Here is an 18,857-nt window from a genome sequence, read left to right on the forward strand (position 1 = left end):
CTAGTTTTTCTGTAGCTCTAGTCCCCCAAACTTTTGGTATCGCTTTCCGCTTAGCTTTTTCAGTCTGACAATCAACACAGTTATTATGTTTCTTTTGGCTAAATTTAACTCCCTCCGTTAGATTTTCTAATTTCTTGATGTCATCAAAATTATTATGACCAAGCCGTTTATGCCAAATTTCTATGTCCGAAACAACCATTGCAACATTTTCCACAGAGTGTTCATTTGCCAGTTCAATTTTCATTTTGAAAAGATCTCGTTGATTTTGAAGCAAAATTTCAGAACTATCTGGTAAAATTATTCTGGGACAAACATCATCAAACATTACATCAGCTTTATTTCTGTTAAGTTTAGATACAGAAACTAAATTTGCCGTATACGTAGGTACAAACAGAGTATCTTTCAGTTCTATAGTTATCAATCGACCATCACTTGTTTGAACTTTAAACGTTACTTTTCCCTTTCCCACAATTTTTGAATTACTTCCATTTGCACAGCCAACATTTCCATTAATATTCGTATCAAGTTCCGTAAAAAATTCGCGTGTTTTAAACATATGCGCAGAGCAACCGCTATCAATCAAGCAAAATTTGTCGGAATTTACGCCAAAATCATTGTCATTAGAATGAAAACTGAAAAAGTCGACAGTGTTTTCATTTTCTGAAGTAAAATGGCTTTTGTTTTGTTGATTTTTTGATGTAAACTGTTTTTGATGGCTGCTATTTGAATGGTTATTTTGGGTATTTTTCCTACAATCTCTAGCAAAATGTCCCATTTGATTGCAATTGTAGCATTTTATGTCTTTCTTGCAATCCTGTTTTCTATGACCTTGCTTTCCGCAACTGTAGCATTTAATAGTTTTATTACTAAAAAACGTTTCATTTGTTGAATTTTTCTGCAAAAAAGTCTTGCTTGTTTCGGCAAAATTTGACAAATCTCTTTTAATCTCGTCCAAGCTTTTTGCATCTTTCGAAAAATTCACCACAGTTGTAAAATTATCAAATTCTTTTGGTAGTCCTTTTAAAAGCATTGCAATCATCATTTTTTCAGAAATACCCTCTCCCGCTTCTTGTAGATTCATTTGCAAATTTTCCGATCTAAGTATGTAGTCCTTAATCGATTCGCTCGCCTCTAATTTCAAATTAGAAATTTCATGTAACATTCTTTGAACACGTGGTCGTTCCGTACTTTTAAAGTAGCTTTGCAGCCGATTCCATGCCGCTGAACCATCTGGTTTATCGCGTTTTATTAGCATTACAGACTTTCGATCAAGGCATTGTATTAATTCACACCACAATTGTTCTTTTCTATCATTAACATTAGTCTCATTTTCACTACTTCCTGGAACATCTGTTCCCTTCAACGTTTTCTTTAAATTCAAAAGAACTATACGAGCTTCAAATTGCTCAGCAAAATACTCCCAATCATTTTCATTTCCCGAAAAAGTCAATTTTTCCAATCTTGTTTGAATACTTCGTGCCATGGTTAAATGTCACTTCAAATTTCGAATTGTAAAACTTCTCTTTCAAAATTTCTCTTTTCTTTCAAAACTTCTATTTTCAAAGTTGTAATTCATACAACCAATTCTTTTCTTTCTCTTGAAATCCTATTCATACAAACCACCGTAGAATTTTACTCTCTGATGCTGTCAGGCGTAGAGTCTCAATTCTTCACGAAATCGCCCATAACCTCTTAGGGTCCATAAATTGAAATAGCAGCGAAAGATTTAATTGAATGAATTAGTTTCCCATTTTTAGTATCAAGAGATTAAAGATCATGACTTCAGAGATTATTCACATCGGTATGAACGAATTATTACTTCAGATGAAAGTCAATTGGTTTTAATTAGACAGTGTGCTAAATATATATAATGCACAGTTGAAATCTTCTGAGTAGTCAAGGAGTTCAAAATTTGAGGTTCAGTTCTTCTAACTACCGTCTATGTATCCTGTATTGTAGATTGAGATCAGCAGTGCTCGTGAGAACTACAGGCCAGCCGCCGCGAGAGCAGCACTGCTCTATTTCATCCTGAACGACCTGCACAAGATCAACCCCATGTACCAGTTCAGCCTCAAGGCATTCACCATCGTCTTCATCCGCGCCATAGACACCACGCCAGCTGTCACAAAGGTACACTCGGTCAATAGAGTACCCGTACCCACAAAAGGTCTCAAAACTAGACAGAAAGTGTACTTGGATAATCGCAGTAAATATTTTTTATAGTTTTCTGGTTAGAAATTCTGTATTTCTTACTTTTGATTAGAATTAACTAATTTGGTTGTCAGATGTTCCAAGTTTGTTATGTAAATTAGTTTTTAAAGCTTAATGAATCTGATTGAAGTTCTAATATATCAAAGTCTTAAGAAAACTACAATATCAGCAAGTTTGCTTAGTAAATTTTTGCAAAAACCAATTAGATCCGGTTTATTGTTCCGAACAAGCCTCTGGGTTTCGAGATAAAAATGGAGTCATCAGCTATGTTCCTAAAACCACAACCAAGCGTCCAATTTCTACGAAGGCGTCTTACTAAGGCGTCTTCTAAGCGTTTCATCCTGATTTCATTGATTCGAAAGAAGAACGAATTTTATTTTAAGAAATTAACGAAGTTAATCTGAGTTTTGGACTTCAGGCTACTTTTTCAATCAAATTAATACCCGAATAATCATCTGTTTGCGCATTAACTTTATGAATTCGCTTGATAAAATGCTAAGAATTTCAGGCTGTTCTAAGGCACCTAAGCAGTTAGACTTGATTCAATTGTGCCTGTGTTAAAAAAAATAACTTAAAAGATAAAACAAACCTAAAAATCCACAAAATTTATCGACCTCTGTTTCGAAGTAGTTGAATAAACCTTTGCTAAGTTAGAAAAGTTGATATGCTTAATGCTTAATTCAATCTGTTTTGTTCCGGCCACTTCGCGAAGCTTAACTACCTCAAAAAAACGTCGACGGTTACAAAGTGTGATAGCATATTGCTGGTTATTTGGATTCTTAAAAATCGACAAAAATATGTCTGACAGGGGCGAATTTAGGGAGGGGGGGGCGAAGGGGGAGGGGGGCAAACCAATATATACTAATTTTGAGGGGGAGCGCGGGCCGAAAAAACGCAATTTTTTGGTCAAAATTTTCCAAAAAGTGCCTAAAAACGCCTTTTTTGGACTGTTTTTTCAAATTTTTGCCTGCGGCGCAGAAAACTTGGCCAAAACGTACTAAACCGAGCTCAAAAAATCAATTCGAATGACCTAAAAAAAATTATCTGTAATTTAGCTATGGACTAGGCTAAATTAATTGCCTTCACTAAAATAGGCCATTTGAAAAGTTAGAAAAATTGGAAAACTTTTCCCTCTTTTTTAGTTGTTCTGCTTTAAATCCTTGTGATCGGAACATCGTTGTGGCAGCCGGCTATATCCTTGTTTCTATTTACAATTCCAGGCCGAGGAAGCGGAGGATGAAGATGACGATGAAGGGGAGCAGGGAGGCAATAAAGGAGGGGCGCAGGGGGGAGGAAAGGGAGGAGGGGGAGGGGCAGGTGGTGGGGAGATGGAGTTGTTGAAAGAGCGAGTGGAGAACTTGACGGATGCCATCACTTACCACACCATCATTTACACCACGAGAGGTAAGTCAAAAAAGAGTTCACATAAGCTCATACGCACACGCAAATTTTCTTTGCTTTGCGAAGATTTTCGACAACTTTTTCTTAACAGCTGGAAAAACGCATTATAGATTTTTTGCCTTTTTTTGGTCGGCCATGATTTAGCTGTTTAAATGATCACCTTAATTGAAAACTAATGCAGGACTAACTTAGTTGGTGTTCTCCCAAACGATTCTAATTTGTATTTAAAAATTTTTTATAAATAACTTTGTAACTAGATATCGTTTGGAAACAATTTATTATTATGATTATTATAGTTCAAAATGGGTGAACCAAAATTAGGCCAATAAACCTTTTCGAAAAGTCGCTCTTCCCATAAAGAATAACTGCAAGACACGAATTTCTTTCTGAGTTTATCTTGTTTCTTTTTTTCAACTGCAGCCCTGTTTGAGAAAGACAAGTTCATCTTCAAGACGCTGGTGGCGTTCAAAGTGTTGCAACATGCAGGCGACATCATACAGAATGAGATGGACTTTCTCCTCAAGTGTCCAGGGTCCAAAGACAGCAAGAGTCCAGTGGACTTCCTCACTGACATCCAGTGGGGCACCTTGAAGGTCAGTGAAGCTAAAAGGAGGAACATTTTCAGTAGCGAGAAAAACTCAAGTAAGACAATTTAAAAAAATGGATGATATTCATAGTAGAATTAGTTGTTATGAACGATAAACTGTTATGAAGTTGTATCGGACAAAAAATTGCGTCAAAATGCGGCAGCTATAACCAAAAAAACTCTATATTTTTTCGTGTGATTTCTGCTGTCTTGGTCAGGTTGATTGTTTTAGACTTGGTTCAGTTCTTCTTTTTTTCTTGTGTCAGTTCAGTAATATTAAGCGCATTTTTGACGTAACGAAAAGTTCCTCATTCTGTTTGTTGTTCATCCTCCTCGCCGAAGGAAGGGAATAAGGCGAAGTCATTTGACCAGTGAAATACGGGTTTTTTATTTCCGTGACTTCAAAAAGTATGCTTTCATGTGATCTCCATCATGCTTGAATTTGATCGGTATATAATAAATTATACAAAAAATATGAAATTCAATTTAAAAGAGCTCATTTATCTTTTTAGTTGTTTGTACCACATAATAGAAAAAAAGCGCGGTTGGTTTTGTTCAGACGCTGTCGCAGATGTCGTCGGAGTTCACTGGCCTGGACAAGGACATCGAAGGGAGTGGGAAGAGGTGGAAGAAGTTCGTGGAGAGTGAGGCGATAGAGCAGGAGAAGTTCCCCACCGAGTGGAAGAACAAGTCACTCATGCAGAGACTCTGTATCATCCGAGTGCTCAGACCAGACCGCATGATATACGCCATAGAGTGAGTCATAACCAGAACCATAACGCCGTTTTTTTTAGAAAGATTAAGATTAAGACCATTTATCCACGGGGGAAAGGACCAACACAAGAGCTGTACAGCTCATCACGGCGAACCGCTGTTGTGCCACTGTTTAAGAACTTAAGAACTACATGCTATTTTTTTTGGTTATTCTCTGGGCTGGGTACTGTTACTTCACCCTCAAGCAACGAGCACGGATCATGGTGGGCCTCGAACATCCGACCTTTCGATTGAGAGGCGGACACGTAACCACTTCACCACCGCTCCCGGTACCGTAAAGTTACCGTTGGCGCAAGAATTTTTGTGCGATCATTATCGTGTTTGGAAAACTAATATCAAGAATAAATAGGAAAATCAAAAACGTCGATCTAAAAATAAGTTTTTTTTGATCCGAAATCAACTCCCCCTTTAAAAACCCATTGGAACCTGATCTAAACTATATTTTATGATTGGATAAATTAAATGTTTTACCAATGTAAAGTATTTAATATTAACCAATCATGATCCATCTAACTAACAACCCACTTATTTGTAAGTGCTGAAGTTACTTGTAATTTCAGCACCAGAGAGATTTGAATTTAACTTAGAAATTAGTTGGACTCTCCCGAGCACTTCAGCCGCCGCAATAAACCAGTATACCCTAGATCTATTGAGCCTAGCAGAGACTAGTTAAACAACCTGAGACTAGATAGTATAAGAGTAAGATTAGGATCGGTATTAGACTAAGAAGTTGCACGAATCTATCCGGCCGAAAATAAGATAGCGTGACGAGCAGACGGTGTACCCTATCCGAAATTACTCTATGAGTTATACACTCCAGTCTTAACTCATCTGGTGCGACCATAAGTCTCGAACAAGACCTTACTAGATTAGAATTAACCAAAAATAGATTAGAAATTAGACAAAAACATTTACAAAATGTTATACGACAATAATTTAATTGAAATGTCTCTCCGACTCAATAGATCAGAGCCAATATTCCGAACCATAATAGAACTACCCGGAATTGGAAGAAGACCTCGAACCAAAGACGACATACGACAAAGTAGAAACTTGCCGTATAGTTATATGATAGTTCGGCAAAAGCCAGAACAAACTTTTATATTTCGAATACTACTTGCAATGAATTTAGATTTCCATTTGCAAACATAAAACCTTGAAGTTAATCTTCAAAATCATTTCAGGCGCTAAAAAAAATTAATATTATACAATAACGATTGATAAAAAGATCTAAGATCGTTTTCCTAAAACTCTGCAGTATTATACAAAACATGTTTGAAAAATATTTATTGGAAAATAAAAATAAAAATTAGTAGCATGACAATAAATGGTTAGTAATCATAAATCATCTTGTTGTTCCAGCTTCATCACCTAAAACATAACAGCAATCATCAACTCACTAATATCATCAAAACACTAAATCTTTCCTTTACACACATTTAAAAATTTATTAAAACTTAAATTCACTTAATTTTAAAACCAGATCATCAAGGCTTATCCTTGGATCTTAAATCATTTTCTACTTAATTAAAATCCCAAATTTGATCATCAAGGCTTATCCTTGGATCAAACAGAACAATTTTGTTCTCCCCCACCCACTTAATTAGTGTCTAACGACCTCAAACGTCGATTCACTACCCAACCCTTTCTAAAGACCCAAGACTAATAGAAATTTTTAAACAAAACTAATCATTCAAATTAGGATAAATAGTGAAGAACTTCGGTTATTCATCCTTCACTTGATCCCCCCTCTTACCAGACCCAGGATAAATCTTAGACTTAGTAAGTTTAAAATAGTATCTAACGAACTACTCGCGTTCTAATTATACCTGAACCTTGTGGATCGATTTACTATTCTCCAACCCTTGAACACAATCACTACCCCTAAGTAAGATTAAGTAAGTTAACACCTTAGCTTATACTAGTCACGAGAAAGTAAAAATCATTCTTCGGAATCGATACACTTTTCTCTCCAACCCTGAACAAATAGACCCAGGTTAAGCTAACCAAAAAATCGTAAGAACTAACAGTTTAGGAAAATAGAAATCATTTAACAACCTTTGCATCCGTCATTCTAAACCTTATGTCATTTAAAAACCTAGGAAATAAACAAACAATCATTTTACACAATTGTGAAATAGATAACAAAAAATACGACCTTGTAATCACACCTCATACACAAACAGTTGGATACATTTGCACAAAACGACAAACACTAAAGAGGAAAATAATAACTAAACAAAGACAAATAACACGAAAAAGATTTTCAAAAAATCGAAACGCATTTTCAGAATCAGAAACCAACAGTTTAGACGAACTTTACAAACTAAAAGAATCAATAGATAAAAATTACCCACTTCACGATCAATTATATTTTTCTGACTCAGAAACAACTTCAAATTCATCACAAAGAGGAAAAAGAAGAATAAAAAAACAGTACAAACACAAACCAGTACATCTATACAATTGGAATCAACCAATTCGACACATTAATAATTACATATTAACAGTCATCGAACGGAAAAATGAGTTCAACACACACCCCAGGTGACGAAACTCCAGATGATGATGAAATCTTTCCTTTTATAGTAGATGCAGATACTGATAGAGGACAACACATATTTTGTCAAAATTTACTCGTAAATTTATTTGAACCCGGAATCAGTCCATGTAAAACAGAGTTCCCCGATGTAAAAATCAAAAGACAAATCATAGATCACTATCTAAAAGATATATGCAACATAACACAACAGTATGGAATCTACTCTATAGAATTCACTTCCCCAAACCATAATAATAGAACATATACTATTCAAACAGACGATCTTGATTTAGAATTTTCAAAAGTTTTTTCAGAATATATAAAAAGCATCCAATACCATAACTCACAAAGAGCAAACTCCATTTTCACTAATGAAGTTTTCGCAAAAATATATAGTTATATTTCGATATTAGAAAATGAACTCCCATTAACAAATGTCTCACCGACAGAAACATCTAAACATTTAAGAGTACGACATGAAATCACACTACTCTCTAGTTATTTAAACATCATTAAAGAAAATTTCACGAAAGACGACGTTTCACAACATACCAAACACGATTTACAAAAAATTCTGGCATGGTTCATAATAGATTATTTCACACACAATATTGATTTAATTGCACAAGCAAGAAAAAATTTTAGACCCCAAAATTCGAACGATGATACCGCTATCACAGAACAATCAGATTATGTTTGGGACCCCGAATGGTCTCATCCCGCATTTATAAGCTTTCCACAATCAATCTCAAGTCAAGCAATAGGTACAATATCTTACATAAGAGATTATGTAAGAGTAATACCATTAACAATTGATGCAACACCATTAAACTATAATACATTTTTACCCGATACACAAAATAATAGTTTAAACTCTACAGTCATACACAACGAAAACCTCAATGGAACTAGGAATCTTACTCAACAAGATATCCAGACACCATCACACTTCATAAATGAAGAAATTGTACACACAACAACTACACAACAAAGTATTTCACCAATACGCCCAAATTTAACAACACCAAGAAATACAAATCCTTCACAAACACAGGTAACCTTACAATCAACCGTTAAACCTTCGGTTGCCCCTAAATATTCACATATGGATTACCAAACATACAGACCCATGACAATACCATCAAAAACACGCAAAACATTCACTAGAAACAACTTTGCAGACCATAATTATAATTATACACATCCATCAAAAACAAATTATCAACCACAAAGGAATTTTAATCAATATACAAAACCTCGAAACTGGGATAACCCAACGGCCCAATATAATTCCAAAAATTTTCAACCAAATCCTCCACAGGATCGCAGTGAAAATTACCCATTTTTTCAACAAAATAAAAATAAAAAACAAACATCTTATCAAATGGATTATTTATCCTCAGATGATGATTTCTTACAACAAGATATATTTGCACCAAATACTCAAGAATATCGTAGACAAGAAATACAGAGAACACGTACAAATCATAGAAATTTTTCTCCACAATCAATAGATGCACAACATCAACAACCAATTCAACAACAAAATCCAATTAATACACAATCTTTTCAACCACTTCAACAACAAAATCCAATGACTGCACACTCGTATCAACCATCACAAATTCAAAATGAAATACCACTCCCATATTATCTCCAACAACATGAAATAACAAGAAACCAACTTTCAAATTTTTCTCAAATGCCAAATGCAGCAGAATCATTACAAATGACAATGAATCCATACCTTATGGGTGGATCATCAATAACATCAAACAAACCTTTAATGGTTTTCACAGGAACAGACCCTGAATACTCTGTAGAAGATTATTTAAATGCAGTAACAGCAAATTTGATTTTAAATATAGGACCTGAACCAATTAATACGCCACTACATCAAAACTGGATACATCGACGCACAGCGTTGATACAAACAACCTTAGATGGCGCAGCCCAAAAATGGTTTTCAGTACTACCTCTAGAAATAAAATCAAACTGGAAAAGATTTACACAAGAATTTTCAAAAATGTTTGACTCCGAAAGAAACAAACAACAACAAAGAGTTTTATGTAATGAAATTCGCAGATTACCAAACGAAACCATCAAGCAAATAGCAGTACGAATCGAAACACTAGTTCGAAAAGCATACTCACTAAATACACATGACTATAAAAACACAAAGATGACAGAAATCTTAATGATGACCTTAACACCACAATTAAGGAAAATAGCAATAAAAAAGAGAGCATCCCATCCTTCTTCAATTCGAGAACCCGATTTAGATTTTCGAAAACTAGTAGACAAATTAGAACAAGCAGAAATCACGATGAAACTAGAAGAAACGGAAAATCTGAAATTACAATACGTTAACAGAATTGAAACGACTCCCACTAATATTAATAATATACAGGAATCAGAAACAGACCTCGTTGAAAAAATCACTGAAATACTCAATATTTACGAAAAGAACCCGAACTTTAAAGGCAAACCATCTTTCAAAAAATGGTGTAATTATTGCCGACGATACGGACATAGTATTTCCGAATGTAGACAAAAACAGCAAGATAGTCAAAATAAACCTCAAAAATACAAAGAACCAAATAAATCATTCTATCAATACATGAAAAAAGATCAAAATCTACCAAACAAAAATGTATACAGCAACAACAGTTCAGGAAAGCCACTTCCGAACAATACAAGTTATACAAGAAATCAATCCCCATATAACTCAAGTTATAGAGGAAGATCACCAGAACGAAGAAATACACAAAATTCATCACAAAATCACTACAATAGACCAAATAGTCGAAATAACTACTCCAGATCAAATTCAAATACAACACAATTTGTTTCTAGATCTAATTCCCAATCAAGAAATAATTACTATCCAAATAATCAATCACGAAACTCATCATACAATAGAAATAGAAACTACTCCAATAATCGAAATAGAAGTTATTCAAACAACCGAAACCAGAATTACCCGAACAATCGATCAAGGAATAACTCATATAATAGATCGAACTATAACAGACCAAACAATAATTACCAAAACAGATCGCGAAATAATTCACAAAATCGACACCCAAGTTATAATAATCGTTATAGAAATTATTCCCAATCACCACACCGGAATAATAATCACTATAATAACTCTAATAATCGTCATAGAAGCAGTACACCTAAACATCAAAGACAAATCAATCAAGTACAAGCTAACCCAGAAACAACATCAGACCCCCCAGGTATTGATGACACAGTAACTGATACGTTACAACTCAATCAAATAAACTGTACATCATCAGATTCAGAAAGTGATACTGAAAACACTCTTTCTATCAATATGATAAAAGTCGAAAATGACTATGAATCTGTCATATATGAACAACCCTTTCCATCACATATATATGAAAATCAATCAGAATTTCTTCAAAATTATTACACTACACCCATAAATTCCACACCAACGACACAAGAAACAAATGAGATTAACACTACAAATCAAACCAATAAAAATACCAAAACAAAATGCTTGAATACAAACCACATTTATCAAAATATACAAAAAGAACAACCCAAAGAAAAAATTTGGACAATACCATTTCTCTTAGAAAGCCCAAGAAATAAAGAATTTCAACCACCAGACCTTGAAATAGATTTTTTAATTGATTCAGGAGCAGAATCAAACATAATAAACATTCCCACATGGAATGAAATAAAAACTTTACATCCAAAGCTAACACCTCTTGAAACCTCCAGTAAGCTAGCAACAGCACAAGGATCAACATTGATAAACTACGGAAAAATCCAATTATTTCTCCTCCCTACCAGAACAATGGAGCAAAGTAAAATTCTAAACAAGCCATTTAAACAAATATTCCATATCACTGACATTAAATATAATATCAAGGAATACCATTTATTTCGAAGTATATACCAACAATTAACATCCTAAACAGTAAAATATTAATCAAAGATAAATATACAAAAACAAAAGAAACATCTCTAACATTTTTTCAAAGATTAAACAAACAACCACCATTCTTTTCAAAATTCTATCCGATATTTAACCAACAAAGAAAACACCTGAAACCACTATCAGGAAACATCTATAATTTTTCAATCAAACAAGTTCACCAATATGATAAAGAACAAAATAAACAAAAATTTTATATGTCAGATTTTGAATTCAAACCTATTCATAAATTTTTCAAAATCACAATCTCTTCAATAAAATATTTGAAACATTCGAATTCAGATATTATTTCCTTACATGTTTATAACAACACGCCTTATCAAGTAACATTACCTTTAGGACTTTTAGGATATTGTGAAACCAACGCTACAATATCACCAATACACGAAAAAGCCTATCGCGTAAATAATATACTCCAATTACTAGATATTTGCCAATCTACAATTCTTAATGAAGAATTATCTATAAATAATATAATAAGTAACGAAAACAGAAATACGGATTATTTCACAAAAACTCCATATTTCAAACCTACATTCAACATCAGTAACTACACAGAGGACCAACAAAAATTTTTAACAATGTTTAATTTCCAACATTCACAAATAACACAAGACGAATTCGAAAAGTTAGCCAAACAGCTAATTAAATATTCATCAGTCTATGCAACATCAAAATTCGATGTTGGCAAAATCAGTTCATCACTACATCTCCCATTAAAACCAGACGCAGTTTTCAAAAAACAGAGAGCAAGTAAAGTACCAATTCACTTACATGATAAAGTAAACAGATTACTCGATATTTTAGAACAATACAACATTATATCACCAGTAAACAAAGAAGAACAACCAAAAGGCAACACATTTATCAACCCCGTTATCATTCTAGCTAAAGGAGAATCATTAAAAATCGTTCTCGATGCTAGATACCTCAATTCACTCATAGATGAATCAAAATGTAATTGGCCCATTGAACCAATACAAGTTATTTTAACAAAAATAAACGGCAAATACTTTACAACCGCCGATATGAATAGTGCATACAATCAAATGCCACTAGATGAACAATCACGACGTTTAACACAATTTGTTATCGGAAACCAACAATATGAATTTAACCGCTTATTCTATGGAATATCCATAGGACCAGCAGCATTTTCAGCTTTTATGAGCAAAATTTTTAGACCACTAATACTCAAGAAAAACGCAATCACCTATCTAGACGATGTTTTTATGCAATCACAAACAAAAAACGAAATGTTCAATGTTTTAGAAAAATATCACCAAATACTTCAGAACGAAAATCTGAAGGCCGCCCCCGATAAATCACACTTCTTTTTGACAAAAGTTAAATTCTTAGGACATAACATAGAAAGAAAAACAATCACTCCATTGAAATCACGCTTTGACGCTATTCAAAAACTTCAACCACCAACAAATAAAAAGAAAATCCAAGAATTCCTTGGAATGTTAAACTTTTTAAGTAAATATGTTTATAAAATGCAATTATATCTACGACCATTTTACAACATCCTTAGACAACAAAATAATTTTGAATGGAATACAGAACATCAAGCACGATTCGAAGAAATAAAGAAACTTTTAACTGAACAAATTTCAAACACAATTCCAGACCCTGGTCAACCATTTTATGCAATGTGCGATGCTTCGAACTTTGGCATCGGCGCAGCACTATTACAATCACATAATGGTACAAATAAAATGAACCTGATATCAGCAAACTCCCGATTATTCACTCAAGCAGAGCTACGACTCTCAACTCTAATGAGAGAATGTACAGCCATAATATATACACTGACAGAATATGAATTTCTGATACTTGGATCACAACATCCCACAGTTTTATTCACAGACCACAAACCAATCATTTTTCTTTTCACACAGAAATCTAACCCAAACCACCGAGTTTACAGATTTCAATTAATTCTAATGAAATTTCCAAACTTACATATAGTTTGGACTGCAGGAAAAAATCTTGCATTACCAGACACCTTAAGTCGAAATACACCACCTGAATTACTTACACGAAAAACAACAGTTGAAATACCCAAAAATATAAAATTCTACCTTGCAGAAAACGAAACATCACCTCGATTAGAATGCAAATATGCAGTTAAAACTGATATTGAACAATCACAAATAAATAATTTACAACATTTCCCACTTTATTTAGATTGTCAAAATAATCATTATGAAGTTGATCTACTTGGAACATCAACTTTCAAACCAATCCCATATTCTCAATGGATAAAAAATAACACCCAACAAAAACGAACAAAACAACACCCACCTAAGAAAGACCATTTTCCACTAATTGAAAAAGAAGATTTAACTGATAAAAAAATTTATCAGGACCACAAACAAATGATTCAAAATACACAATAAATCAAGTTTTTGACCTTCACGACCCACTTGATACAATACCCTTATCTAAATTAGAAATCGAAAACATTTTTCTCCCCCCAACAGAAATAATTACAATTTCAACACTGAAACAATATCAAAACCTTGACCCAGTAATTCGACAACTGAAATCATGGCACAAATATAAAACTAAACCTATCAAAGCAGATTCAACCATTCTAGGAAACAAAACACTCCTCCGATACTTTCGCAAATTTAACAACACAACAATTAACGAAAATACAGACCTTTTAGAGTATAACCTGAATGAATCTACAGTTCCATGTCTCCCTTTAAGTATGATTCTTATAGCTTTTAATATTTCACATACACAAAATATTAAAGGACACTCTGGATCAGAAAAAACATATTCAAATTTTATACAAAATTTTTACTTCCCAAATGCACCAATTTGGATAAAAGTACTATGCAATGATTGTATAGTATGTCAACTGAATAAACCTTACCCAAATCAAAAACAAATAGCACAAAAACAAGATTTTAAAGGACAAAGTTTGTACTTTAATCACCGTATCTCATTTGATACTAAAGGACCAATTTCACCCTCATCAGAAGGAAACTCCTACATTATGGTAATTGTTGACGCATTTACACATTATGTAGCACTTAACCCAGTACCACATTGTAACGCTTATTACGCTTACACAACACTCTATGAACACTGGATAGCAAAATTCGGACTACCAGAAATTTTAGTTACAGACAATGGTACAGAATTCATAAATAATGAAATAATAACACTATGTCATTTATATAACATTAAACACAAACCACGTACATCTCATGCACCTTGGACAAACGGCTTAGTCGAAGGTATGAACCGTTCACTACAAGAATATCTTAGATGTATCATCAACGGAAATGATACAAAATATACCGAATGGTCAGCAGATGTAAAATTATTTCCCTTAGCATATAATTCACAAATCACGACAACTTTAGGAATGTCACCATATGAAATGGTTTTCAACCAAAAGCCACGCAAACCAATAATGTTTACAGCAAATTCCCATAAAAACGCACAAGGTTATTGTCAACCAAATAAAGACTCAATTTGTTATAACCTCCCATTACATACGCACGATGAAGATCATTTTCATCACCCACAAATTCTTAAATTAGCCTCCGGTACACACACCGAATGGATTTTAAATAGAGATAAGAAACACAATGAAATTTACCAAAAAATAACGAAAAAGTTATTACAAAGAAAAAACATAAATGAACAAATCAATTCACGTTTTACACCAGCTCCCGATTTAAAAATTGGAACATTTGTTTTAATACCTAATTTTAATACTCAAAAAGGAATTTCTAAAAAATTACAACCCCTCCGAAAAGGACCCTACCAAATAATTGCAAAACCCACTGATGTCACATATAAAATTACCGACTCAAACAAAAAAGAAATTGTTCAACATCGAAACAACCTATTACCTTATTACCCAAAAGAATACGCACTCCGCGAATTAACTCAATTATATTCTTTCACAGGATTAAAAATCATTCAAAATGAACCACATCTGAAAAACACAGAACAAAATGATAACCCCACCGAAAATCAAAACACAAAACCAACCGCCACCAAAAACAATACACAAAACCATAAAGAATCTCCAAAACAAAGAAAAAATAGAAAAATGACCGAACAAATAATACCCCAAGAAGAAATAGACAAATCAGAACATAGAAAAACAACAAGACTCCGAAATCAACCACGTAAAAACTACAAAATGTTCATCCCCCAATCTAAAATATTAAAGAAAGTAGAATTTAAAAAGTAATTTTAAGATTTTATACTTCACAATCTTGAAACCTCCGTAACATTTTTCATTTCAATTTTTCAAAATAACATGCTCACAAGTACGCAATAATTCTAGTTCAAAATAGACCAATAGGATTCATCCAATCCGCCACTTTCTCTAACTCAAACTAAGATCAATTAGACGAATAATCTAGAACTCCAGGCACATCTCTAACTATAACTTTACAACCTCCAGGTCAAAAATAAGCAAACCACTCCAACTTGACAGCTAAAATAAATACCACCATAATACCGTACCCCTCCCTTATCTAATAACCCAAAGATCAACAATATTTCCCCAACTCAGACCACGAATACCCCCAAAACAAATTTGATAACTTAGCCTAAAGTAACAAAATGAAGATTTTAATTAGCCTAAAGTATAAAAATCTCACCATACCCCGGATCATTTGACAAACAAAAATAAAGAAAAAGACGACCTCCCAGTCACCATGAAAATTGCCCCCAACAATTTTTTACAAAACTCAACCCACTTGTCAAAAAACTAATAAATAATTCGACCACACTAGAAAATCGCCTCAAACAGCAAAAAATATTCGACCAAGAGATCATTTCTTAAATGCTCTTCTCTCAAACAGTTGCTCAAATACTTATAAATTTTAAACATTTTTTTTCAATACTTGAAGCCTTTATAATATTTCTTTTTGATATACTTGAATATTTTCTAATAATCCTAATCATTTTTTGTAACATTTTTTTAATTTTCTACACAATACTCGAACTATTCCTCCAACTTTCCAAAACCCTTGAATATATCCACAGGTACGATTTTAACAACTTGTCTAAATGATACGAACAATTTTCAGTAGAACTGATATTTTTTTATTGTTTGTAATTTTCATAACATTTTTATCATCCCTCATTTTGACAATATGTAAATGTATAAAGAAAGCAATCATCACATTTGCCCTAGCAACAATTTTTCTAATTATTTTTTTGGAAGAATATTATAATAAACATAAACCTTCCCACTAAAGTAACAATTCAAAAATCCATCAAAAATTGCTACCCAACAGTCACAGAATCAGTCTTCACCGACATCATCCCAAGATAATCCAACACCACCTTCAACTACTCAAAATCCTCAAACATCTACACGAATTTCTTTTCAAGATAATCCATACACTTTTGAAGAACGGCACGCTCGTTTATCTGAACCACTAGAACCAGTTCAACGACAAGCATCTCTAACGAACCAACATATAATCTTTACCCAACACTACCACAAGAACTAAGTAGAATACGAAACCTTAGTCAAAACCAAAACACAACAGAAATAAATAGACAAATTATACATCCTCGACGAAATAGAAATTTTCAAACTCCCCGAGTTCATTTTGATATACCTCAATCCCCATCACAAACCACTCCAGAAAACACCACTGGTATCACACCAGAAACTCCTACACTTTTTCACAACGAAGCACTTCAAGTCTACCTTCAGACTACTTAGGTTCAACACCAACATCTGAACAAGCACGAGAAAATCCTTTTAACCCCCCAAACCTAACATCACGACTGCCATATTGGACTACACATTCATTCACACAAGGTGAACCAAATTTAGTCAATGACCCCATAGACATTTCTACAGATACAACATCTTCATCACTACCCGAAACATTATCACTCCCATCAACACCATCAATTAGTCAAATCTCACCGACACCTTTTAACTTGACATTTCCAAACAACCTCGACGCAAGATACCGAGAACAATCATTAACAAATATCCCTTTAAGATTAGATTGGAATACATTCACAGCACCTCCACCATTATTTGGACAACATCAAGAAAGTAACCGCCTTCATAACTGGGCACTTAATAGATTACAATATCGCCAAGATATTCACAACGATATCCGTGATCACAATATTCAAATACTCCAACAAAACAGTTTACAATTAAAGTTTGAAATCACAGTTAAATTAAACAATATTACACAACATCCCTACCCATTAAATCCACCTAACATAACAGCTCAATCACTACCACCACCGTTGATAACTACTGAAGTAATATATAAATACGACAGATACACCAAAAACACAATTGTCTACATTACATTTTATAACCCATACTCAGGATTATCATACACATGTATATTCTAAAATTATTAATTTTTCTCCAACTCCTTTTTCTAGTAACCTCAAATCAAAACATAAACCCTTCCCCTCGTACAGGACCACAAGATTTATTAGTAACACATTACGATTGTGAAGAAAATGAACAAAAAACACTACATAAATATGCAATAAATCAAGTATCACAATGTGAAACAGAACCACAAGCTATAGAAACCACAGATGTAATAGCAACACTCTATTCAAAAGCCCGAGCAACAACAGTTACAGGTTATAAATTCACAGCGACATTTTCCGAAAAGAAAGTACATTGTTCACAAGTCTCGAACGGAAACAAAAACCGACTTGACCATGAATCATTCTATCAAATTAATATAGAACGTCTTTTACATCTCAATCCCGACGATTGTAAAAATGAATTACTTAGACTAAACATCACACAAAATAAAAATTCCCAAAGAAAATTAGTTAATTTTCAAGTTTTTTCAGACTCTGTACACCAATCACAACTTGAAAGACACCAAGGACATATAAAACTAGACGAAAAATACCCGTATAACGGCGCACACGGACGATTAACCTATGACCTACATGATAAACATTGGATACCACACATTGGTATAAATAACCCATCAAACTGCAAAGCAGACACGAAAAATAAAGGATACCAAGAAATAATGTTTTTCGATTGGAAAATACAACTCGAAAAAATACAACTCACACGAGATTTATCTGATAATACAATGATCTATCAAGGAATCCGACTACCTTGTAAAAATGATCAAGGATATTGCGACCCTACAACAAGAACACAAGCAACAATTGTTTGGTTCCCCGAAGATACATGTACAACATTTCAAGTAGCAAAAATACACGCTCGTATGATAAAATTTCACGAAAAATATTTTATACAATCAATTCCATATGAACAAGTCCATCCATCACGCAAACTAAGTTCCGATTTTAGAAACATAGACAATATAGAAAATAAATTGACACGTTTTCAAATATAT

The 18,857-nt window shown here is 33.6% G+C and overlaps 1 protein-coding gene across 1 annotated transcript in view; it reads left to right on the forward strand.

Annotated features, from left to right (window-relative positions):
* Positions 1–18,857, forward strand: part of LOC134839682 (dynein beta chain, ciliary-like) — a 214,558-nt gene that overhangs the window by 172,192 nt on the left and 23,509 nt on the right. The window contains exons 69-72 of the mRNA XM_063855304.1: positions 1,960–2,130; positions 3,432–3,615; positions 4,033–4,205; positions 4,758–4,954. Coding sequence (XP_063711374.1) covers positions 1,960–2,130; positions 3,432–3,615; positions 4,033–4,205; positions 4,758–4,954 — 725 coding nt within the window. The remainder of the gene's footprint in view (positions 1–1,959; positions 2,131–3,431; positions 3,616–4,032; positions 4,206–4,757; positions 4,955–18,857) is intronic.

This window comes from Symsagittifera roscoffensis, chromosome 2 (genome assembly GCF_963678635.1).
Source record: "Symsagittifera roscoffensis chromosome 2, txSymRosc1.1, whole genome shotgun sequence".
Taxonomy (NCBI): Eukaryota; Metazoa; Xenacoelomorpha; order Acoela; family Convolutidae; genus Symsagittifera; species Symsagittifera roscoffensis.